The sequence below is a fragment of the Amphibalanus amphitrite genome, unplaced genomic scaffold (genome assembly GCF_019059575.1).
Source record: "Amphibalanus amphitrite isolate SeventyFive unplaced genomic scaffold, NRLGWU_Aamphi_draft 000163F_arrow, whole genome shotgun sequence".
Lineage (NCBI taxonomy): Eukaryota > Metazoa > Arthropoda > Thecostraca > Balanomorpha > Balanidae > Amphibalanus > Amphibalanus amphitrite.
The window spans coordinates 20,463-46,141 of record NW_024881658.1 but is presented as its reverse complement, the minus strand read 5'-3'; the positions used below and the strand labels follow the sequence as shown (position 1 = coordinate 46,141).

Here is a 25,679-nt window from a genome sequence, read left to right as displayed (position 1 = left end):
GTGGTGGATGCAGTCACGGTGCATGAGCCGTTGTAGGTGAAGGTGGAGGCAAAGGTGGCGGCAGTTGTGAAAGTGCGCACTTGTCACTGAACGCATACATGAGAGAGTTTTATGAGAGATACTCAATAATTATGACGACGAGCCAAGCACACGTTGCTACCATATGCATCATGAGAGTGGAATACCAGCACGCACTGAAAATCGATGCAGCAACTTGTTCTCTCCTCTTCGTCTTCTTCCCACGAACTATCACGTTTTCTGTTAATCGCATCATCTAACGCATCCTTTTTAAGAAAGGATGCAATAGACGGTCGAGTACCAACACCTCACTACCTCGCCCTACAGCACGGTAGAGCGGACCGTGCCGCCGGTTCCGGCGATCGCCCCGGGCTGATCGTGTCGGTACAAAGCAGCCCGGCCGCCGCAGCCTCGCTCTCTGACCATATCTGGGCATACGACGCCTGTGCGAGCGACCGGCACGCCAAAAGAAGAGGGCACTCGCAGCCCGGGCCAGAGTCATGGGTCGACCAAGGGCGCGAACTAGCGGACGGGGACTACGATACAGAGGTCGCGGGTAGAGAATCCATAACCACACAACACAGGCTACGGCGTTAGGAATAGCGGATGGGAGTGCATGGACAATCTCTGAGACACAGCCAATGCAAAGGCAGGCATCCATGAGCTAAATGAAGTTTCAGGGTGGTCGCTTGACGTGAGTAGTAGGAGGAAACTCACTAGACATTGTACTCACGATCACGAGGCACAGGGAACGACTAATAATGAACCGGCTACAGGTGATAGCCTGTTGAGGACTCACCGACTACCCGGGCCGACCAGCGCGGTCACCACGGGCAGTGACGGGACCGGGGACGCAGCAGCAGCGCGCGGGCGGGGAGGGGCGGCAGATGATGACCATGTCGGTACGTCGGTGTCCTTGGCCGTGGCCATGTTGGTCGGCAGGGCGGCACGATAGTGTCCGGTGGATAAATGGCGTCATACATCAACACCGGACCGAGAGGACGGCCGGCCATACCCGTGCCGAAACGGAACGTGAATGGCCAAATAAGCGGCGGTGTGCGGCCGGGTCGTGCGCAGGGAGATGAGCTGGATAGGAGAGATAAATGAGGGGACGCGTATCCACATAACGAGCTGTTCATCGAAAGAATTGCAAATTGGAAGTAAACTGACAGTTTGCGCTTGATGTTAACAGGACGATCCATAAATGGCGGAAGATCCATAAAAACAGAAGGAACGCTCACGGATGCAAAATGTAAGCATCCTGCATTTCACTTTAGAATGGCGTGCAATAACGACCCATGTTCAAGTTGATAAGACTTGAAATGTTAGTTTCCACTTAAAATCGTGGTAAACATTTAGGTAATGTATCTAGAGGAAAGCAAGCACGCATTCGCTTTGGCTTGACACCAAGATACCGTTGCAGTCGATTGCGGTTTCACAATCTCTGTTTCTATCTCTAATGGAGGCAATAACACCGAATGAATGGTGATTGATCGTTTTAATTAGGCCCCTGAAATACATGTTGGGATTCAAAATGCGGCATACGAAATCGGCCACGTATAGAAGATAAAAACGCCGCAATTCAAAATATATAATCACGCCAGCAGCAGGTCATTAGAGGCACGGAAGGCAGCGGAGAACGGCATCAACTAGTTACAATTAATTTCATCTGCAAGCGGTAGGCACTATGAGCTTGACAAATCCCTGCGTTAAGGAAACCGACATCACTTTTTGCGCTACCAAATCGCGTTGTTGGCAGCATCCCATTCCACCAGGCCTGTCGGCTGTCACACCTTCATCCTCGGCTAGTTCTGAGAATGGCCGCCAGTTAGCGCCGACACATCACACCGTGTTACAGTTGGAATCCCCTGTCCTGTGCATCTCTCTCTCTCTCTCTCTCTCTCTCTCTCTCTCTCTCTCTCTCTCTCTCTCTCTCTCTCTCTCTCTCTCTCTCTCTCTCTCTCTCTCTCTCTCTCTCTCTCTCTCTCTCTCTCTCTCTCTCTCTCTCCCTCTCTCTCCTCTCCCTTTCTCCGTCGGTAACGTCGTCTCTCTGCAGAAATGCCGCACGGCGCTGAGCACTGAGCAGCCGTCAACAGCGCAGGCCGCGAGTGCCACCGCCGCGGCAGTCGGTACACAAACACACTGAGGGTCTCCGCGGACCGCCCCCCCCCCCCCGCGGGGAAGGGGGATGACCCCGACCGACCCTGACACGGGGTCTGACACGCGCCGCGCCGGCCGCCAACCATCACACACGCGCCGGACGAGACGCGACGGGCCAACAGAGAGCGCACCGAGAGGGTATCCAGTACCCACTGTCACCGGTGAGGACAGGTGTCAGCTGTCAGGATAGTTCAGGGAGGGTATCCACTGTCACCGTTGTAGAGGACAGGTGTCAGCTGTCAGGACATCCCGGGGGGAGGGTATCCACTGTCACCGGTGCACCGGACGGGTGTCAGCTGTCATGACAGCCTGGGAGGGAGGTCATCACGGCAATACGGTCTGTCACTTTTCACCAAAGGGATCCGGTTAGGATACTGACTCGGCGTGAATGTGTTCGATCGAGCTTCATGAGCTCGTGAATTTGTCACGATCCAAAGTAAGTATTTTAGGCAAAAAGGACACCACACACAAGAAATGGAACTGCATGTGCCTACCATACAACACGCTCTTGCAAAAAGAGACATTTTAATTTAATGAAATGTAGCCAAGCCTTGCTTGTAGAAGTAAACAAGGCTTCTTTGGCCACAGCATTCTTCACTATTGAGAATAGTAACTTTACCAAAACACTTCACACACCCTGAAACCTGTCTCGCTGGCAGGAATTCCACGGAGGTGTGACCTCATCCCTGCCACCCCGGTATCCGCCAGGCGCGGCCTGAGCGGGCGATCATCTTCTCCTCACGCCCTCGCGTCACGATGCGTGCCATCCGTCCGTGACGCGTCATCACGCCGTGCTAATCGGGCGGGGAGCGTGACGAAATGTCCGGAGAAGTCCACGGCGGATTGAGGATTGAAGAGTGAGGAGTGAGGCTGACTCAGTCCCGACGAGGATTTAGAGTTTAGACGCTGGGCCTGCATAGGGACGCTCGTGATACGAAGATGTCATAGAATGGGGATTGGTTGTTGCTGACTGCATGACATGTGGATTGTAGAATCGGGGACAGTAAGAAGAACTACGAAAGCCACAGACACTGGGAGCGGCGGCTGATACACAAACGATGACGGTGACGCTGATAGTGACGGTGGCGGGGACGGTGGCAGTGACAGTGACAGTGGCAGTGACAGTGACAGTGACAGTAAAGCTCCCCCGAAGACGGTGGTACCTGCGGTGACATTCCCCGTAACAGTGACGGTCACATTGACGCTCCCGGAGACGGTGTGACGGAGACTGTGGCAGCCGTCTTTCTCGGACAGGGGGCGCGGCTCGGCACGCCACATCCGTCATCGGAGGTCGCCGCCGAATTGGCACCGCTCGCGACCCGAGATCAGCGAGACAGTCGGCCCGAGATCAGCGCGACAGTCGACCCGAGATCAGCGCGACAGTCGGCCCGAGATCAGCGCGACAGTCGGCCCGAGATCAGCGTGACAGTCGGCCCGAGATCAGCGTGACAGTCGACCCGAGGCGTCGCCAACGGCGGGGGTTTCACGGCCTAAGGCGCCACCAACGGCAGAATTTCTGCCCCCTCCCTCCCCCCAGGCGCTGCCAGCAGCAGCAGTAACACTGACAACGATAGAATTGTTGACGCCGCCTCGAGCGCCGCCATCAGCAGGAGTTATGCACCGGTAGTCAACAACGCAGCTAAAAACCCAGGCCATGGCGATTTATCGTTGGCTGGAACGATTGATAGAAGCTTCATGCCATTTCTTTATCATTTTTAGCAGAAAGTAGCTTCCCAAGCCCCACTACAGGCACGCTGCTAAATAGCCAGCACCCATTATTGAAATGCGTATCACTCATCACCAACACCGTAGGCTGCACCCGTGGCCGTGGGTCTGTCGGCCTGACTACCCCAGGGACGGGAGTGGTCGGTCGGACAGGACCGCTACCTGGGCCCAATCTTACCAATGCCGTAAATAGGATTTGGCAGCACTGGCCGGAGTTTACGGCACTGATATCAAAGATATCCTTTTTATTTGCATCCAGCTAATCTTGTCCAATGATTTTGATAGCGTCAATGATTATGAATGTTGCCTGAACGAATGAATAAGTGAAGGTGGAATAGTTCTGAAAGTTACCAAATGCCGTGAATGCGCATTCACGGCATTATTCAGAACTATTCCGCATTCACTTATTCATTCGTTCAGGCAACATTCATAATCATTCACCCTTTCAAAATCATTGGACAAGATTAGCTGGATGTAAATAAAAAGGATGTCTTTGATATAAGTGCCGTAAACTCCGGCCAGTGCTGCCAAATCCTATTCACGGCATTGGTAAGATCGGGCCCTGGTGCCGTCATACCCATACATACCAGCCCAGTCAGACGGGACGGTTCGGTGAGTCAACTACACTAAACACGGCTGGCAAGTGACGGAGTATGACGCGGGGCTACCAGTTCACAACGCTACACGGCGGCAAAGGCTCGCTATTGTGGCGGTATCACGCCAATTGCAGTGGCATGGTACGGCACATCATGTGCAATAAGACCACTGCACTTGTTGGTAAAGCTGATGAGGTGCGCCTCAGGTGCGCTTATGAAATAACAGCGGGTTTATTTTTAGAATATTCAATGGTTCCACCACTGCAACGGTTTTTAGTTCCACAGAGTGGTAGATGAGTGGAAGTAAGAAATAAGGGTATGTGAGATGCAAGCTGTCCTCTTACATTGGTTTCGACACGAATGGACGTTTCATCGCACGAACATAGAACATCGAACAGCAATGTCCATTCATAAGTGGAGGACTTTAAGCAGCAACAGAGGAGCGGCCAGTGACTCACCCCTGTTGAAAGGGACGTTTACCTGGCCCGGTTCACACGACCTTGCCGCCGACGAAACACACCGCACGTACCAAAGACGTCACGCCGAAATGTAGCAAAACACACGGGGGCAAACAAAGGCAAGTGCCGATCCACATAACAAAAGCGCCGTGGTTTATCCCACCAACGCGCTCCTACAGTTTACTGGTGTCGGAAGTCATGTTGGTTTAGTGGATCATTTGGATGAACAGACCTTGCGCTGTTGTATGTACTTGAGGCGTGAGGCACCCGGTCGAGCCACACTTGTTAGCGGTGGTCGCAAAACCATTCAAGACAACACGGCTGGCCGGCGACCCTTAGCAATGTCGACTCATCGGTCACAATGGGCTTATTATGGGCCACTAAAACGAGTTGATGAGTCACTCAGTGTTTGTGAGACGCGTCAGCCCGGCGCGTCGTATACGGATCCCGGTCTGAGTCAGTGCTCCCTCGCTCCTACAATGTTTCGCCGTACGATCAGTGGGCGGCATCAGTTTTCCCACGACTCGAGTCACCTGCACCCTACATTACCACCGTCCATCCAACAACAACAAAGCCACTCAACCCCTGCCCAACAATAACAAACTGGCTCATCCGCCGTCGGTGCCGGCGTCCCACAATACCCGGCAGCTCTGGCCGCGGTGGACCTCTCCGCCGCGGCAGCCAATTCATCGAGTGGTGGTCCGCCGCCGTATTTGCTGTGACACCACGTCAGCCCGAATCGACGCCGGCGACGGCCTCACCGACGCGGCTGGTAGACTCATCAACGCGTGCAATACCGGCAATGGTGCGAGCTGGCTCGACAGTCACCAGCCCGGTGTGCCACTGGTGCCGGCCGGCCGGCCCCAGCCAGGCAGCACGTGCTCGGTACTCCTGCCAAGCGGGCCGCCGGCCCCGCTACGCTTCCTTCACCGCGACAGGCAGACAGACGGACTGGGTCGGACGCACCCGGAACCGGCGCGATCACAGGGACGTGGTTACAGACAGACATAGGGGGTAGACAGAGTCCGGAGTCCATAGTACCACAGCAGAGTACGGACTACGGAGCGGGTACGGACCAGTAACGGACAGATGGTGCGTATCGGTCAAACAAGCATGTCATCGTGATTTTTAAAGAAAAAAAAAACGGATAAGTTTTAGCCAGTCGCTGATGTTTGGGCATTGGGCAGTGGGAGGCTCATGTTTCATGCCAGACTGGAAAAAGACGGTGACGGAAAGGCGGCGAAACGAAAACGCTTCACCAGTTTACCGTCGACTGCCTGGTCTCCACTGTGCAGTCTAAACTAGCCGCAATCTGTTTAAAAGTCAATGGTCTATCGCCTATCGTTTACCGTCCAGTCGTCCACCGCCAGCGCAAGATCTATCGCCAAACGACAGATCGCTTGGTGATATCATTCTCCGTCAGCCATCCACGGAAAACAGAGCCGGTACACTTTGTCCAGTCTATCATTTATCGTCTATTGTGGAGGTCCTATACGTCTACCTTCATCATACACTGGTCCAACATCTACCACCTACCGATTATTGGGCACCAAACACCGCCCACCGGTCCACAGTCCACCGTCCACCACCCACCGTCCACCGTCCACCATCCATCGGTCCACCATCCACCACCCACAGTCCACCGCCCACCGGCTGGCAGCGGCTCGGTCAGAGACAAGCACCTGCCCTCATGGGGCCGACTGTCGGCGCCGGCAGCGGGCGCGTGCCAAGACCTCCGCGGCCCCTTCCGGTGGCTGGCTCAGTCGCGGACCTGACCGGCTGTCAGCCGGGGCCGCTCGAGTCGCGATGAACCGCCCTCTCGGCCGCGACCGACAGAACAACCGACCACGAACGTGGCAGAGAAAAACGAACCGATCCGACAAACCCACGCGGTGGTAACCACAGTTCTGCAGAGGAGTACATACAGTATGATTTAGGGTGTGGCTAAGTAAAACTGATCCCGAGATGTTTTGGGAGTACGCTCCGCGCGTGTGGGACTCTGTGTTCTGTGCGTGGCCTTACCGTACTGTGGGGTTGACCATTGTGCTCCTGGCGGCGATCAGGCTGCTCTCGCCCATCGGCGAGAGCTGGAGAGGGACTGATCCCCGGTCACGGCGCTGGGGTGTGACCGGTGACCTGTGGCACTGACCCGGTCACTGGCTCCGGCCGGTCACCGGCGGTCACTGATCGGTGACCTGCACCGGACTCTGGGTCACTTGTTTCCAATCACAACCGTAGGGTCACCAACACTGCTTCCGACCTCACCCAGGTCAAGTGACCTCTTAGAGGTCAAGGTCATGCACCTGTATCACAGCAGATGCCACCACGTCACTTCAAATCACTGAACGTGCGCCCGTCACCACCGACAGCTCCGTCAGTCTGTCACACACACACCTCACACCAGCCGACGCTCCAGTGCAGCGGCCGGTCCCGGAGACGGTCCTGGAGGGTCTCAGCGGCCACCTGCGTCACCGGCCACCGTCACGGAGACAACACGGGCCGCTGTTTCGCCACCGCTGCGTCGCCGGTCGCGCGGCCAGTTGGCACGGTCGCCGTGCCGCCGCTGCCCTCCTCACCTCACACTCGCTGTCTCACTGGCACCCAACAGGGACAAGCTGAGAGGCTGCCGCGCTCCGAGCCGTCGCACGCAGCCAGTGCCGACCTCCCGACGACTTTCACACACCCCGGCTGTCAGCTTACTGCGCCAGTCGATTCATAATGCGACGGCGCTCATGTCGAATAAGGAGCTCTCGGGCCCCTGGCGCGACCGGCGCCGCTCTTGCGCAAACTCTGCCCGATCTCTCATTCAATCCGACGACCCGCTTGCCAAATTGGCCGACGAGCGCGGCGGCCGTCCTGACACACTGCTGGCGCACACACCTGGCTCGTCGCGTCGCGGTCGACACGGCGCCCCCTCGACGGCGCTCTGCTTTGAACTGGCCGGCGCGGCGGCACTACCGACGGCCAGCTGACCGGACCACCTGCCTGCCGCCTGGCGGCCGACCCCGCAAACCGACACGGCCGCCGAGCGATGGGTGCAGAGCTGACGGCCACCGCGGTGACGGCGACGGCGACGGGGGGGGGGGAGGGTCACAAGTCGTGACGTTTCAGGTTTACAAACAATGACACAGAGCGTAGCAATAGCCGTGCTCGTGCCTTGTAGCCTGCTCTACTGGTTGGTAGGTATGTACTGGGTATTCTGGTAAGGAAATGCCAAATATGACGTTTGATCAGGCAGCTTGAGAACCAAGCTCACCCGGCCACTAGTTGCTACATCCGGCCAGAAATACATGAACAAACTCGGAACTCCTACGTGCGACTGAACTAAATCAATTACTGAATGACGGCCAGTGTACGAGTATGAGTTGCTGAACGGACTACGGACAATACAAAACTGGCACGCGAGGTTGCCCGACCGACGTAAGTTCAGTCAACACAGGGCGACCATGACCGAGCCGGAGTGGGGCACTTCGTTCCGTACCATGCTGTCCACCTCCTCATACGTCACTGAAAGGGTCACCGGCATCCCCATCCACACCCGCACCTCCGTCCCCCGTCACCAGCCGGGTCAGACGCCGAGCGACCCGCTGTCGAAGGATCAGCCTCAACTCAGGCTGCCTGTGGAATAGCAACGACTGGAGACAGTGGACAATAGTCCGACGGAGGGCCGCGGGATGCGCCGCATGTCACCGACGTGGTCCTCTCAGCATGCCGACGAGCTCACTCAGGTCACGGGCTGACCCGACCGGCGCGACCGGCGGACAGACGGCAAAACAAGGCGGGAGTCCAGCCGCGCATCCGTGGTCCGCATGGATGGCCGACTGTGCGGCAAAAACAAGGATGGGCAGTGGTTGAAGTCACTTGGAGATGAAAGCCACTAGTATACCTGGTTCATTCTACAAGGAAAGATTGCCTCAGCATGCGCAAATAAGAAGGAACTCATTTGCGTTCGTGTTGATCGTGAAATTGCGCGGGGCCTCGCTACATCACACGACCCAACCTTGACCTGGCATTAACAGTCTGTCACTATCAGTCAGTTATCACACTATGATGGCAACAAACTGTGATGTCGGACCGACTCTATCGGAAAGTCAACAGAAAGTTGAATTGCCGATTAGAACAGTTTCGGAGCGAAGGCAGATTAGAAAAAAAAAATCGAGGAATCATGGCTCTAAAACTTACCGCATCACATTAAATACACAAATAAACGACAAGCAATGGTGCAAGAACGTTTTCAGCACCCATGCAAATTGTCTCTTTACAACGGAGCAACGTATCCAGTGACTTGGTGTGGCGGGCGGCTTATGCATAGCAGGCAGGGTGGGAGCGCCGGGAGCGGGCTACCAAATGTTTGGCCCCGCAGCCCACCGCTCAACACCCACCTGCACGCTATATTCACCGCCTGTTTCTACACGGAGAGCACTTCATCAGCGCCACACCCTTTTTTCCGCCGCCCGCCGGCACGTCTGGAGAAGTGGAGAGCTGTTGATCGCCTATTTCTGGTCGGCAGCGGCGTTTTTCGAGCGATCTCCGCAATGTTTACCGCTAACGCCGACAGAGAAGAGGACGGCCCGGGACGGCGCTCGCTCAGCCCTGCCAGCGCTGTCTGCTAACCGAGGGGTCGCAGCCCGGCCCTGAGATCCCGGGAGGGTTCTCGGGAAGGGGTGACACTTCTCGGCAGTGCTGGTGACGTTTCAACGCCTGCACGCGCCACAAACACCGCTGGTGCGCAACCACTGCCGCCGCGCCCTGTTAATTGCCGCTCGGTGCCAGATTCGCCACCGGCGCGCCAAAACACGTCACGGAGTAGCGCTAGCCTCAATCGGCACCAGCAACACGCCAAATTATGCGGACAGTCAACGGTGCCAGTGTTGTGCGCATTTACGAACTATAACGGCACTATGCTAACATGTTTGACAAATGACAATCGTCAAAATACAGTACCGTTGCATACAAATTGCTAGCATTTTTGCTTACAGCTGTAACATTTGAAGTTTTTTTTTTCGAGCGTACTTCTATCTAATTAACCAATCTCATAAAACGGAAGAAATGCCTAGTTAAGTGGACTTGGGTATTGCCCCATCCCACCTCATCCTGATCGGTCGTGTCTGGTTTAGCTACCGTTTCGTGCTCTTCATATCTATGCTCGCCTTGGCTCATCGCCAATGCAATCGGGGGACGGCGATGGTGACATGCCCGACAGTCGGCACACACGGAGGTTGACCCGAGGGTCACGAGCCGAGGGTGCAGTGCCGCAGTTGGCAGGGGAGCACAGGGCACAACAGTGTGTGCCCCCCAGGGCGAAAGGCCGACCGAGCTGTCAAAATAAGGCCCCGAACCACTCTGGGCCCTGGGTGCTGTCCAAACGTCGCAGCGCTGCCAAATAACAAAACGAACTCCCCGAAAAGCCGGGACACGCACCGTCCTCTTCGGTCATCCCTCTGACGTCACCACTCCCAAGGCCGGGGAGCCAGCCTCCACCTCTGACGTCATCAGAGGGGCAGCGTCCACCTCTGACGTCATCAGAGGGACAGACTCCACCTCTGACGTCATCAGAGGGACAGACTCCACCTCTGACGTCATCAGAGGGACAGACTCCACCTCTGACGTCATCAGAGGGACAGACTCCACCTCTGACGTCATCAGAGGGACAGACTCCACCTCTGACGTCATCAGAGGGACAGACTCCACCTCTGACGTCATCAGAGGGACAGACTCCACCTCTGACGTCATCAGAGGGACAGACTCCACCTCTGACGTCATCAGAGGGGCAACATCCACCTCTGACGTCATCAGAGGGACAGCATCCACAGCTGACGTCATCAGAGGGACAGTGTCCACATCTGATCCCATCAGAGGACCAGCAAGCTCTTCTCCGACGTCGCCAAAGAAACAACCAGATTCCAATCATCGCTAAAATGGATGCAAATTGCCGAAATATTGCTCACATTGCTTCCAGCCAACAGATCGGGCTGAGGATTGTCTGGTTAGACTGGGGGTGACAGTGCCGGGTCGAGTTCGATCACTTCTGTCTGTGCGCCGGTTTCCGTCAGCGCCAGCCAAGCTGCTGTCTGGGCCAGGTCTGCGGACGGGAAACTAATGAACCCAGCCGAGCGTCAAAGGACGGTAAACAACACATCTGCCGACTGGGTCACTGTCGCCCCTCGCAGTGCCGCACCCATGGACCACAAGCTGCGACCGAGGCAGACTACCCGTCATAGACAAACGGCTACCCTATTCCAGCGGTCATCAAATGCAGACGGCTGCCAAAAATCAATGTGAGAAGTCAATTGACAACTATTTCATACTACATCAGACTTGGGGTCGAGGTCGAGGTCGAGATCAATATCATATGGAAAGACTCGTCGACTGATTATTCAAATAAAATGCGCTCATAGCACGCGTTATGTTTTTGCCGTGGATGAAAGACACCGCCGGTTTCTTTAGAGCGCTGGTGAGTATGGGCGACTCGGGGTCATCACGATTTCGCTTCAGTAGGTCGGGAGACACACGATCACGATCGAGCAGCATACAGATGATCGCCCTAGAAATGGCTGATACGTGAGTCGCACATATGTTCGACGAGTTCATCTTTGTCAGGCGCTTTTGTCATTTAGGCAGGTTTAGCATCCTCCAGGTGACAGCTGAGGTCCGCCTGAGGATTCCTATTACCAAATAAACATGTCGTTTTTCTTCGAAGTGTATAGTAGAAATGGACTGGGTGAGAGAAACAGCACAGTATTACGATTCTTCGTCATTTTTAGTGATAAATGAAAAAATACTGATGGTAGAGACAGAATGAGAGATGAAGGGAAAAATGAAGGAACGGGAGAGAAAGGAGAGAACAGATGTGCATGCGGAGAGGTTAGTAGGGGGACAGAGGGAGATAAAAAAAACAGAGCGGCAGAGGTCCGTCTGTAGCGCGTCGTCCGTTTCCGGCACCGTGGCGCGCTCTGGAGAGAGGAGCGGCCGCTGCCAAGTAGCCGTCTGAAAATAGCGCCGCCATTATGAAGCACCGGTGGAAATAGCCCCGAGTACGCTGCCGGCTGATTTACGGCTCGTATTGTGCCGCGGCTGGCGGCCCGTGACTCCCGTGACAGCCCGGTGCCGCCCGAAATCCGTATATCGTACGGCGAGACGGGGACACCGCGACGGAGCCAGTTTCTGCAGCTGAACACCACACAGTCAGCCAGACTCATCCGGCGGGTCCGGCCGGGGTGAGTCTGGGTATTTGAAGAAGTGGCTTTCAGTAAGTAAACAGCGACGTCTATGTGATATACGTGAAGGCATGGCAGTTTGCAAGTCTTCCCAGCTAACACATTACTTATAAATCAGCCGATAAACACCCAGTTTTTCAGCGAATCATGACCATTTAAATAAAAATAATCCTCGTAAATTTTCCTAAAGCTCTGCATCACCAGAAACCATCAGGTGAGCCATTGAGAAGGCTGCGATACGGCCTCTCATACGACGCTCGTATTTCTGCAGCTGTGTGGTTTGGCAGCACTGGCATACAGCCGGGCCGTGACGTCATAGTCCGATGACAGATACACGTGCAAAGGCCGCACCCATGACAGCGGGGCAAGGTTGGACCAGCGGGGCAAGACTGTACCCATGACAGGGTCAGGGCTGGAGCACTAGGGACAGAACTGTACCCAAGACAGCGGAGCAGGGTCGCAGCAATAGCAATGGGGCCAGGCTGAACTACAAATGCCAGCGGGACAGGGCTGGAACAGGGGGACAGGACTGACTCATGACTGTCCCTGCCAGTTGCACCCTGACTGTGACCCAGCTAGCTTGACTCCATGACTGTCCCAGCCAGCTGCACCCATGACTAACCCAGCCAGCTCGACCCACGACTGTCCCAGCCTGCCCGACCCATGACTGTGGCCCAGCCAGCTGAATGATCGGTAACCGCGACCGGAAGTCTGCCTGCAGCACCGCCAGGAGAAGCCGCGCTCACTCACTTCCGTGGGTCCTTCTTCCGGACGCGCGCAGACCGGACAAGCGCAGACCGTCACCGATAACAACGAACGGCGGATGGGCCTTACAGTCGCAACGCGAGATAGCGATGCTTAGGTTTTTCGCGGATAGGCTAGTGTGTCACTGTCTGTGTTATCGTGGTGTGGTGCAAAACGAATAACTGAGGAGCACCTGATTGTGAAACTGAAAACTGAGGGAAGAGATAGATGAAAGGATGAGAGAGAGAAAAGGGAAAGGGAGAGAGAGGGAGAGAAGAGAGAGAGAGAGAGAGAGAGAGGGAGGGAGGGAGGGAGGGAGGGAGGGAGGGAGGGAGAGAAAGAGAAAGAGAAAGAGAAAGAGAGAGAGAGAGAGAGAGAGAGAGAGAGCGAGAGCGAGCGAGAGCGAGAGCGAGAGCGAGAGCGAGAGCGAGAGCGAGAGAGAGAGAGAGAGAGAGAGAGAGAGAGAGAGAGAGAGAGAGAGAGAGTGAGAGAGAGAGAGAGAGAGAGAGAGAGAGAGAGAGAGAGAGAGAGAGAGCTGCGTATGTGAGATGCGTGCCGTTGGGGACTGACCTCCAGGGGTGCGGGTTGAAGCCGGAACACTTCTCCTGACAGCCGAGACATGGCTGACCGCTGTCAGCTTCCGAGATCACCACGCTCTGCAACACAGTAGACAAGGGGGCGCGTCAGAGGAGCGAAACGCACTTACACACAGACAAGGGAGCGCGTCAGATAAGCGGAGAAACGCACACAGACAAGAGGCATGTCATAAGCGGGCTGAAACGAGATGATGTACAGACAAGAAGGGACGTCAAATGCGAGGTAAAACGCAATGTAATTTTTGGCTTTGAACTCGCTGCAGGATCTTGTATGTATATTGCTGGGAGTGGGACATAAAATTTTTTAGAGAAAAATAATCAAGCTGAGTGTTAGCAAAATCGGGCCTGCGCTTTTCACGTCAATAATTATTTAGCGGCAAACGGTGACATAACTTCATTTCTGCTCTCGATTTCTGAACGTTGACAGACAAAATGTTGATTAATATCGACATCCAAATGTCACCTATAAATCAAGTAAAAGTTTCTCACTGGGTCTAATTCTGAAATGACTTTAAATTGGAACCTTAATTATAAAATGTGAAGAAAGCGTGAAAATGCCGACGGGAACGTCGCGTTTCAATTATAATATTATAATATTATATATATTAAAGAAAATTGGACAACAAAATGCATTATTTACAACAAGATGTAAATATTATTCTTGCGCAGGCACGATTGATCTTTTTCTCGTGAATAACACTGCGACGAACCTTTCCACGTGCTCGTAAGGGCAGTATCAGCGCACAGCTCAGGTCAGCCTGTCTGCTAGTGCAGTTTCAGCGTGACCAGCGGTATGACCGGTCGTGGGACCGTCTCTGTGACCAACGTCGATCGGACACCAGCCCGGTGACCAGTCCAGTCACCAACCTGGCTCCGCTCCGTCGCTGACGAGATTGATGACAAACTGTTGAACGGCTCCCAACGCTAACAGCGTGGGCCACGGACGGCTGATTAACTAGCACCGGTCGGGCCGGGCGGTGACACCTGCCCACCCTGCTTGTCGGCGGCGGCCAGGAGGGGGCGTCCCCCGGGCCAGGATAGCCCGACACGGGTCCAGGACAGCCCCCCCTCCCCTCCCGACAGGCCGAGACTCCGGCTTTGGTGCAACCTCCCACCAAGGAGACAGCGAATGGTGACCATCGCCGACCGGTCCCTGCCCACCTCTCACAGACGGGGTCACGGGGGTACCGCCAGCGATGTGATTAACATCGCCACGGTAACATCGCTTTAATCAGACATCATTCCCGCAGCCGGCTGTCTACCGGTGCTTCCTTGAAGACGTCGCAGAATGGAGCGATCAGCGGTGGCCGTTCCAATAATTCACCGTCTATTTAAGCGATGGATTGATCAGAGACTTGTAAGTAGTATTTATGACTCGGTGGTAAGAGCTGGGACAAGGTTTCGCTATAGTGAGTACATAAATGACTGTATGTATCCACGTAAGCAAAGGCAGCGAAACACTTGATGCGCTGACCACGAATTATCATCACCATGAATATTTATTGGTTAATTGCTAATGCATGTGCTTATGAGACCGATTGCAAAATTTGACCAATGCAACGAAATTCACGACGAAGAAACTTCGCAGAGTGTAGCGCCAAGAAGGCCAACCCTGATTTATGCACATCAGGGTCAATGGAAAATTTTACAAAACGTATAAGCTAAGGAGGCATACGGCGCCAGAGTCACAGAGCCTATCGACTCCGTTTCCGTGTTTCGTCTGAAGATGGCAGCACCATCCACCGGCCGGCAACACCGGCAGATAGACCTGCCGCGGCTCGGCGCCGGTCGGCAAACGTGACGCACCACTGACCCATCTGTCGACGGCGCGGCGGCCACCACGATGCACCGCCTTCGATACGGCCTTTATTACGGCTATTTATACTGGTGCTCTGTTTGATTTCCAGCGGCCGGCACGCGGCAATGGTGAGCGCCCGCTGCGGCCGGCCGCCGCCTATCACCACCTTTTATAATGGCCATCGGCCGAGTGTCAACGTGTTTCGACTGGCCGAGCAAACACGTGTAAAAGGAGAGCAAACGGGCCAATGTAACTGGAGAGCGCATGTAAATAGGCGAAACAAGACACAGGCTCGGCCTGGGAGCGCGGCAGATGGTGCGGCGGCGGCGGAGTCGCAGCCGACGCGGACGACAAAAGTGGGCCAGTGACGAGCGACAGACAGAGCCGACGGAAATCGGAACGCAGACACCTGCTGGCTGTTGCAACAGGGAAGCGATGATATGAGACTATAAAACGACGGCATGGATGCTGCCAGCTATTGATATATTAAGTTTGAAGCTATCCAATAAATGTTATAGGTCTCCGTAGAGTCAAAAATGCCGAGACGAAAAAACAATGTGTTCGGATGATTGAGGCTATAACTTGTGCAGATTCATCAGTAGGGGAAAGTGGGGTAAGACGGTCAGGGTAGGTAAGACGGGCACCCCTTCTGCAGACAAAACCAATAGCGCTACGAGCGAGAAAAATTAGGACCAGAATTGCCTTTCCCACTACACACCACCATTGAAGTCTGGTGAATTTGTGTTCAGTCGATAATCTTTTATTTTGATTTCTTTAAAACACTCCTTTCATTGAAAACATCCAAAATGTATTGTGCAAGCTTTTGTGTGCAGCACTATAGAGTTAAAAACTCGCAATCACTTGTGGTACACTCATATGCCACAGTGCTCATTTACCGCGGATTTGCTTTGTCTGTATCAAATTGTCCACAGAGAAAAATCGTGCTGAGCTTCTGACATTGAGTTTGGGGTAAGACGGGCAACTATGAATCCAATGGGTCTGTAATGGTGAAAATATTTTTGTTGCTGTAGGAAAAAAAGAAGCACTTCTAATGAGAATATGTTCGATTCCGATACTCACAGACATGTTAGCAATATTCCTTCAGCACAGTTTATTCTCGAATAATGAATGTGAAAAACGGTTCTACATGGCTTATGAACTAGGGCCTATATACGAGCATGCGCCTTCTGCACGAATCTGGTATACTACCATTTCCGAAGCACTTGAGACCAACGAGCGACTGTATCAATGCGGCTAATCTCGGGCATTTGTTGCGAGCTGTGCTGGTCGGTGAAAGAAGCTGGCCGTCTTGCCTTACCCATGTGACCGTCTTACCCCATGGGGTGGGGTAAGACGGGTTTTTGTAAGGTTTTGCAAAAATAGCTGCAGTTTATTTGTTGAATCAGGTCTAAGTCTCATCTTCTGGCAAATGGAAGTAAAATGTCTACAAAAGGTTTTCACTCAGTTTTCCGTTTCTATGATGTTTCTAACCGGCCGAAAAATGGCTCCAAAGTTATGGTGCCCGTCTTACCCCACTTTCCCCTACTGTAATTGACGACACTATACTCAAGATCAGCTGTATGGTTTCCTCCTACCTTCCTGATTTATAACACCGAGCGAAACGTTGCGCAATCCGGTAGTCAGCGTTTGTTGGACCGTGCGGTACAGCATACCTTCAGGCGTTTACTACTGGTGCCATCTAGCGAGCAGACTAAAAACGAACGTAGCTCTATCTTCGCACACGAATTCTACGACGTAGCGTAAACTTTTCTTCCGTGTTTCACGAAACGCTATTGACACTCGGCTCTACACGAAAATGTTCGAGGCATTACTTATCTATGCGCTCCTTAATTTATTTTACATTGCTATTGGCCTCCTTGACAAGCATGTCATGGTAAAACTGCACGCATATATGGAACAAATCTGCTGCTATTCTACAACACATTTGAGAGGGCGCAATCAAAACAGCAATTTATTTCGCAAGCGCTCTCATTGATGGGCGAGTAATGATTTGGAGCATTCTCATGTAACTTTTAGAAATAAGAACATGTACTCTTAACTCCAGTGCCTAACTTATCCAGTCACGCAAAAAGCAGCGGAGATATTGCACTTGACAATCATTTAACCATAGACCTCTGTACACCAGAGGTCAGAGGTCAGGTGTACACCAGAGGTCTATGATTTAAAGGGACCCTCCCACCTTCAAAAAAGTTTGTGAATTGGCATGAAAGTGATGCCGCTCGGTTCAGAAAGAGCGAAAACGAATATCTACCAAATTTCACAGAAAAATATTCACCGGTTTTCAAGATATTAGACTTTTAGGAGGTAAGCTATGGTATTTCTGAGCATGATTAATAATGTAAATAGAGTGAATAACCTTATGCTCATGTTATATGTTGCAAATTGATATAATTAAAACTAAATTGATATATTTCGTTTTATATATATTTTTCAATATATGATATTGATATATTGATATATTTAAATTGATGCCAGCACACTTAGAAAATACTCAGGACTATCTGCAGAGACTGAGGTCCCAATTTGATGGCAAGTTCCCAGAGGGCACTATCGTGTTCTCTGTAGACGTAGCGAACTTGTACGGCAACATCCCCACCACTGAGGCCATAGAAGCTACGCTTAAGCTCTTCGACAGACATAACGATGACGTGGACACATTCGGCCTGACCCGCCAGGACATAGAAGTACTTTTGAGACACTGCCTAAACAACAACTATGTTAGGTTCGGTGATAAATACTTCAAACAGACCATGGGTGTAGCCATGGGTTCAAGAATTGCCCCTCCGTTAGCAATCATATTCATGAACGCCGTAGAGTCACTGCTTTTAACGTCCCCCAACTCTCAGTACCAGCCCGTCGCATACATGCGATACATCGATGACGTGCTAGGAGTATGGACTCACGGTGCAGACAAACTCGATGAATATTTCCGCTTCTTGAATGACTTTCACCCAGCGCTCCAATTCTCCATCGAGAGGACCGACAAAACAGCTGGTGGACAAATACCCTTTCTCGACACCACCATAAGTGTGCGTGACGATGGCACGTACAACACAGAGCTGTATATCAAGCCAATGGCGGCACCGATCATAGTGCACTACAGCTCAGCTCATCCCATGCAGTGTAAGCGATCCGTCCTGTATTCACAGCTTCTACGCGCTAAACGTCTGGGATCTGACAAGGCGGCACAAAAGCGGGATATGGCTAAGATCGAAACGCTGTTCCAGCATAACGGGTACCCGAACAAACTCATTCAGAGAACCAAGCATCGGGTTCTATTTAGTAGTGAGCAAAACGGCAGAAACAGAGCAAAAAACAGAACAAAAAACGAACCTACATATATCACACTCCCATACATCGACGAAACCCTAGCACGACGGGTGGATGGAGTCTTCAGGGGCTCGGGTTTGAATGCGCGGGTCGCTTGGACCAGTGGAAAAACACTAGCGCAACACCTCACCAGGTCAGCCATGCAAAGTCCTCCCTGCCCGGCAGGTACAAGGAAATGTCACACTTGTGAGGCGGGGCTGCCTGGTCGCTGCCACACCAAAAACGTTGTGTACAAAATCGTGTGTAACATGTGCCAAGACAAAACTAGTATTTACATAGGAGAAACTAAAAGACGCATCCGGGAGCGGTTTCACGAGCATTTGAGGGACGCAAAAAACCAAACTAAGGACACTCCACTCGGAGATCATGTAGCTAGGACACACCCAACCAGCATAGTAGGGCCCGAGTCGTTTAGCGTGTCGATCGAAAAAGTTTGTAAAGATGTACCAAACCTCAAAATAGCCGAATCAATCGAAATCAGAAACCAGCGACCCCACCTCAACACACAAACCTCATCATGGCCTCTCCTCAATCCCCCGTCATACACACCCCCAGTGGCTCCGGTAGCTCCAGTGTAGCATACAATATTGTAGAATACCTATTGTTTAACATTGTCATATGTCATGTGTTTGTGTATGTATGAGTAACAATAGACAACTATATATTAGGTGTATTATGTATATTGTATATACATATTATGTATGTATCTATTATGCATATTGTATATTGTATGTGCATATGTATGTATCCATCTATTATGTAAAGTATGTATCCATCCATGTATCCTACTATTATGTAAAGTATGTATATTGTAAACGTATATGTATTTTTGGCATTATGTATATTTGAAAGCATTACCATGTATAATGTGCAAATGTTGACACGCAGTGGCGGCGGATTCGATTTTGGCGTGGGGGGGCAAGATCCCAGTCGAGATGATGTCAAAGGCGGATCCAGAAAGGCGTTTTCGACGCTGTAGGGGACATACCCCCCCCCCCCCCAGTGTCCAAACCAAAAACTCCTCGGATTTCGATTCCTTGCTGCTGAACAGTATGAAGCAAAAAAAACTGATAAAAGTTTTATTATTAGGAAACATAAGGTACTTATTGTCTATTTCGGGCGATGCAAGGGGAGGGGGAGTAAATATTTGCTTTATATGCCCGCTCCCTGGATCTGCCAGTGGACGATAGGTATAACAATTTTCGTATTGCTGTGTTAGAAAAAGCTCCAATGGGAAAAATTGTGCCATAGCCCATAACCCGATCGCAAATCAGATTTGAAGAATGGTGCCGAACCTTTTGAAGTAGGCGAGCGCTATTCTTCAATGAGGCAACTCGTTACCATTTCCTCTGTTCATTTTACGTTCGATTTCCGTTTAACCTTTCTTTAAAAAGTATTTCTGATACAGATATCAACTGAAACTAGCTAACAGCGGGAGGAGACCGCTCAAACATTCAGAGACAGTCGGTCGCATCTAAACCTATTGGGACAGGAATCCGCCAGAAACCCACCCCAAGGCAGTAGTTCGCCAACTAAGCTCACCGAGACGGGCTGCATCGATGGGTTTATCCTACAGTAAGCCCACAGCAAGGCTTAACTAAGGCCCAAACGCTCGTCAAGCTGGGAACGGAGGGCTGAGGTGAGGGAGTCGAGCAGCGGACTAGGGTGAAGGAATTCGGTGGACTGGAACGAGAATCCAGAAGCTCGGGGGGGGGGGTCTTTATTAGGGCTTTAGGGTGCGCTGACTGCGGTAAGGTCCAAATTATCACACCAAATTTTGCCACGACATCTACCGGTTCAGGCACTCGAGAATCAGCGGCCAGTGATATCTGCAAAGACGAAGCATTTCCAACCCAGCTTCAGCCTGGTGTCAGGGCGCCTCAGGTGGCTTTAATTACAGTTGCACATACCAAACGACCTCAGTGCAGCCAGTCTGTCGCCGAAACCATTCGGAACAGACTTCAACGAAAAGTGAGACAAGGTTATTGATATCGTTAAGTGCCACTATAGACTTGGACCCCGTTGGCTTGACCCACTGGAAGGTGGTAGTTATCGGACGCTACGGAGCATACTCATTTTTTCAAAATGCCTTAGATTTTGCTTTCGTGTTCGATGCTCTATATTCTTTAGCCAGAGGGGGGCCCACTAATGATCAGTGCCCTAACCCTCAAAAGTTTCCAACGTTATTTTTTACGTATTTAATAGTGAATACTGAAATAAAGCGGATACTGAACTATGAACATCCAGTTTTTACACTGGCCCCACACAAGTCTCCGAATGCCCAAAGAAGATCTCTGATGACTGGCCTCTGGGTGTCATACCGTGCATTGGTCAATGTGGTCAATGAGTACGACCTCGGCGTTTACCATGTTACTTGCATTGGAAACTGTTGCGCTCGAAAAAAAAAATCAGGGGAGTGGCTTATTACGAGCGCTCATTGCAGTCCTAAACTACCCGCAAGCGAATGGCTAGCCCTTCCGTCTCCGCTTGCTTGCGATTTGGCATTCATGTAGGTACAAAATAGCGGCAAACGACCATTGAGGGTGTGAGTTGCGTCTCTTGCACACTTAAAATATCTCTAAATCGAATCTGAAAAGACAAAAAATGCTATAAAGCGGAAATGGTTAGCATTTAGGTACACATATTCAAAAGGCACCGTTGGACAAACTGGAGGAGCGCATAGCTGCAATATCAGGCTATGGAAATGTTCCTCATGTTTAGGGCACGAATTATGGAGGGGCAAGAAACTTCCTCCAGAAGTTTCTTAGGGAACGATGCCTCCTCTGCCGCTCCGTGTCCGTCGCCCCTGTAAGCGGTCACTGAAGGCCTGGGTTGCCGCTGCGTCACGTTGACGCTTATAATGCCTCCAAAACTAGGTTGAAGAGAGGAAAAGTTCAATTGAACGCGAACACTTGTCATGAAAGGCAACGCGTATAATTAAGTATATGGGCATCTGGTAACATCTTCAGATGATCGAACACACTGGCGGTCGCAGCCGCTGGCAAAAGGGGGGGCCAAAGTCACACTCGCGGGACATAACATTTATCCATCACCGGAGGGGTGATCGGCTAATTTTTTACGTCCACGAGGTGCCGCGCAGTTGACATTGCTTATGCTTCATCCATCTCATTCTTGCGTGAAATTTTTAAGCTCAATTTAAGCCAAATCACTAGTTCCATTTCCCGTCCCACGGTGTTTCCACCGGTCGGGCCACTGCACCATGACGACGGATCGGTGTAGCATATACTGAAAGGTCGGGAACGCGGATTCATGACCTTAGCACTATAAAACAATTCTGAAAAGATACAGATACCTCTTGCTTTGAACAAGCATGTGAAACCCAGAGAGCATTTTCAGACTATGAAATTAGTACCCATATAGTTGTGTGGCGGCGGGAGAGAGTAGTGTAGCGGACTCGTTTGTCCACCGAGGCGATCTTCTTCTATTCATCATACCAGCAAAATTGCGCAACACATCTGTTTATTCGTTTTAAACCAAATGTATGCAAATTTATACTGATAATAATAAAGAATGAAAATCGATCGCCTGTTTTGCAAAGTTCAGCGGTCGCACCAAACAACTAAAAATAAAATCCGCGAGACAAATACACGTTTAAAGGTTCTTCCAATGTGGCGAAATATTTGATTCATCATCAGCTCTTCCACTGGAAGATATTTATCGATATATAAACGTATCTGGTCCGTCACACCCCGGCCTCTCTCAACAATGCATGTTGAGACAATATGTGACGGCTGGCATGTTCTATTACTTCACTCGCGGCACGGATGGCTCGCGATAGGCACATCTTATGTACAGCGAAGTACTTGTAGCACTACGAGTTTGCGAACGGGGCGGTGCAGCACTCCATGCACCGTCCGCACGCGAGCCGATCGCACCACTCCATCAGGGCCACGCACAGTGTCCGTGACCACTCCTCTGACCCACAGTCCACGGGGATGCTGAGGATCTGCAACGATCACCACGTCTCCCTCCTCCACGTTGCGAGACGACTGGATCCACTTCGATCTGTTTGCTAGCGTAGGGAGATATTCTCGTGCCCATCTTCTCCAGAAATGGTCGGCTAGCACCTGAGCGTGCTTCCATCTTCGACGAAGACACTCACTGCTTTGCACCTGCGAGCCCACCGGGTAAGCAGGGGTAGCGCGGCCGATGAGGAAGTGGAACGGCGTGAGCACATCGTCATCAGCTGCATCCACTGGGACGTGGAACAGCGGCGTCGAATTGATGATTTTCTCCACTTCTGCCATGACCGTCTGTAGCACCTCGAACCGCGGGGTCTGCTCCTTCAAGACGATCTTTAGCGTGTCTTTCACCGTACGAATGGCGCGCTCCCAAGCGCCACCTGCCTCAGGATCGGACGGCGGGATGAATCGCCACTTGATTCCCTCCAGAGACAGCTTTGCCATCATCTGGTCTTGGTTCAGCGCTCTGAGTTGCTTGTTCAGAGCCTTGTTTGCCGAGGTGAGATTCTTGCCATTATCTGACCATAGTTCTTGCACGTTTCCTCGTCGCGCCTGGAATCTTGATATCACCATCAGGGCCGCGTCAGTGTCCAGGCTGTCCGTCAGCTCTATGTGCACGGCACGCGTGGCTAGACACCTAAACAGTACGCCCCAGATCTTCGACACTGTCTTCCCCCGTTTCACCTTCATCGGGCCGAAATAGTCCATACCAGTCGCCCGAAAGGCGCCTTCGAGCATAGTGACTCGGGCCAACGGAAGCGGAGCCATTCTTGTCGTCTGTGGCTTCCCCTTCCGCACCCTACAGGTCTGACATCTTGCCACAAGCGAGCGAATCTTGCGAGCGGCTTGCGGCACCCAACACTTCAGTCGGAGGCTCACCAGAACTGCGTCGTGCGCTCGGTGTCCCATTTTCTGGTGCAGGTGCTCGATCAGTAGCTCCGTGTATTTGTGGTCACGGGCTAGCACCGGCGGATTTCTCGCAGTCGGTGACAGCTCTGGAGACCGCTTCACGCGAGAGTCGAGGCAAATGATGCCGTCCAACAACCCAACGGTCATGCCTGAGAGCTGGCTCTTGTTTTTGATCGGATGTCCTTGTTGAAGACATATGAGTTCATCACGGTAAGAATCACCCTGGACCCTTCTCGTCCATATTTCTTCCGCTTCACGTAGTTCATCAGCCGTGAGTGGTCCGCGTTTTCTTTCTCGGACAAGTTTGAGCCATCTTCGTATTCTGGCCACAGTGCGCACCGCCACTGTCCAGCGCGAGAATCGGGAAAGATCTGGCGTGCTTTCTCGAAAATTGGGCTCGATCTTCACTGTTGTAGCGAGCACCACCGGTTTGGATTCCATGTCCGTCTCGAGAATGCCGGTTGCATCTGAGCAGTCATCTGGCCAGTCTGTCTCCGGTTTGTAGAGGAACTCTGGCCCTCGAATCCACTCCTTGTCAGGACACAAATCTTCGATTTTGTGGCCTCTGGAGCCAGAGTCTGCGGCGTTCATCGCCGTCGGCACGTAACGCCAGTCAGCCGGCCCCGTGACGTCGTGTATTTCCGCAATACGGTTTGCGACAAATACACTGTATCTTCGGTTCGTGCTGCGCAGCCAAGCAAGCACGTTCTTCGAATCCGACCAACATGTTGTCGACTTGATGCCGGTCCGTGTTTCTTTTCTGATGAAGGCTATCATTCTGCTGGCCAGGACGGCAGCTTGAAGCTCGAGTCTTGGGATAGACATTTTCTTCACGGGAGCAACGCGAGAATGAGCAGAGATAAAGCTCACTTGAATGCAGCCAGTCGAGTCGATCCATCGATAGTATAGCACTGCACAGAACCCCATCTCGCTTGCGTCGCAGAACGCGTGCAGATCGACAGAAGAGATGCCGGCCTCCTGACGAAAGATGTGACGTGGGATGTGTAGATCTCTCGTCTGCGTCAGCTCATCCATCCACATCTTCACCTTCTGCTGGACTTCACTCGGTAGTTCTTGGTCCCATTTGACGCTTGACTTCCACAGGACTTGCAACAGCTCCTTCGCTCTCAGGAGGAATCCTGTCAAGAATCCAATCGGATCGTACACCGACATCATTGTCGATAGAAGTGTTCTCTTCGTTAGCTGTTCCGGCGGAGCGATTGGCTCATAGGTTAGAGTGTCGAGGCGAGCTTCCCAGCCGACTCCTAACGTTCTTTGCAGCCGACTGTCTTGCTGTTCTTGCTCCTGTTGGACGGTGTGGAGGACTTCTTCAGAGTTTGAGGCCCACGGGCCCAGCTTGAAGCCTCCTTTCTTGAGTGTTTCTGTGACGCTGCCAATCAGTTTCACTGCCTCGTGTTCGGTGTCTGTACCGGTGACAATATCGTCCACGTAGGTGTCCTCTCGTACGGCTGTCTTCACTGCCTCGTCTTCGGTGAATTCGTCCGCCGTGCGCCGGAAGCAGTGCTCAGCGATACTTGGTGAGCAGGTGGCACCGAAAATAACCACCGGAGACTCGTACACATCAAATCGGCCCGTACGACGTGAGCCCCGCCACAGAAATCTCAGAAGTGGTCGGTCTTCTTCTCGCACTTTGATCTGACTGAACATAGCTATGACGTCAGAGGTCACTGCTACTCTTTTCTCCCGCCAGCGGCACAGAATCCCCGGTATAGAGTTCATGTGGTCTGGCCCTTGGAGAAGAAAGTCATTCAAGCTCTTGCCATTGCTCTTCGCGGCAGCGTCTGGCACTAGGCGCACCTTGTTCGGCTTCTTCTGATTTTGCACCGCGAGCAGTGGGAGATACCAGACATTCTTGTGTCCTTCTTGGGCTTCATTTTCACTCAGTTTTCGAAAATGGCCGTCTGATACCATTCTCTCCATTTTTTCGTACACCAGCTCGGCGAGACTTGGTGTTTTGCCGTTTTTCTTTTGCTGAGAGCGGTCCAGTCGTTTTTCCAAGGCAATGGCTCTCTGTTCTGCCATCGTTCGACTTTCAGGCATCTTCTCATCTTCGTTTTTGAGCAGAAGCGGGGCTGTCCATCTTGTTCCGTCGTATTTTGCCCC

General features: G+C 52.3%; 1 protein-coding gene across 2 annotated transcripts in view; it reads right to left on the bottom strand.

The window, feature by feature from the left end:
• LOC122383409 (four and a half LIM domains protein 2-like) overlaps nucleotides 1-25,679 on the bottom strand; it is a 154,899-nt gene that overhangs the window by 109,525 nt on the left and 19,695 nt on the right. The window contains exon 2 of one of the 2 annotated variants that reach the window (XM_043369770.1): nucleotides 13,489-13,574. In XM_043369770.1, coding sequence (XP_043225705.1) covers nucleotides 13,489-13,574 — 86 coding nt within the window. Of the gene's footprint in view, nucleotides 1-6,979; nucleotides 7,891-13,488; nucleotides 13,575-25,679 lie in introns of those variants that run through there. The other variant, XM_043369771.1, reaches the window with a different exon arrangement.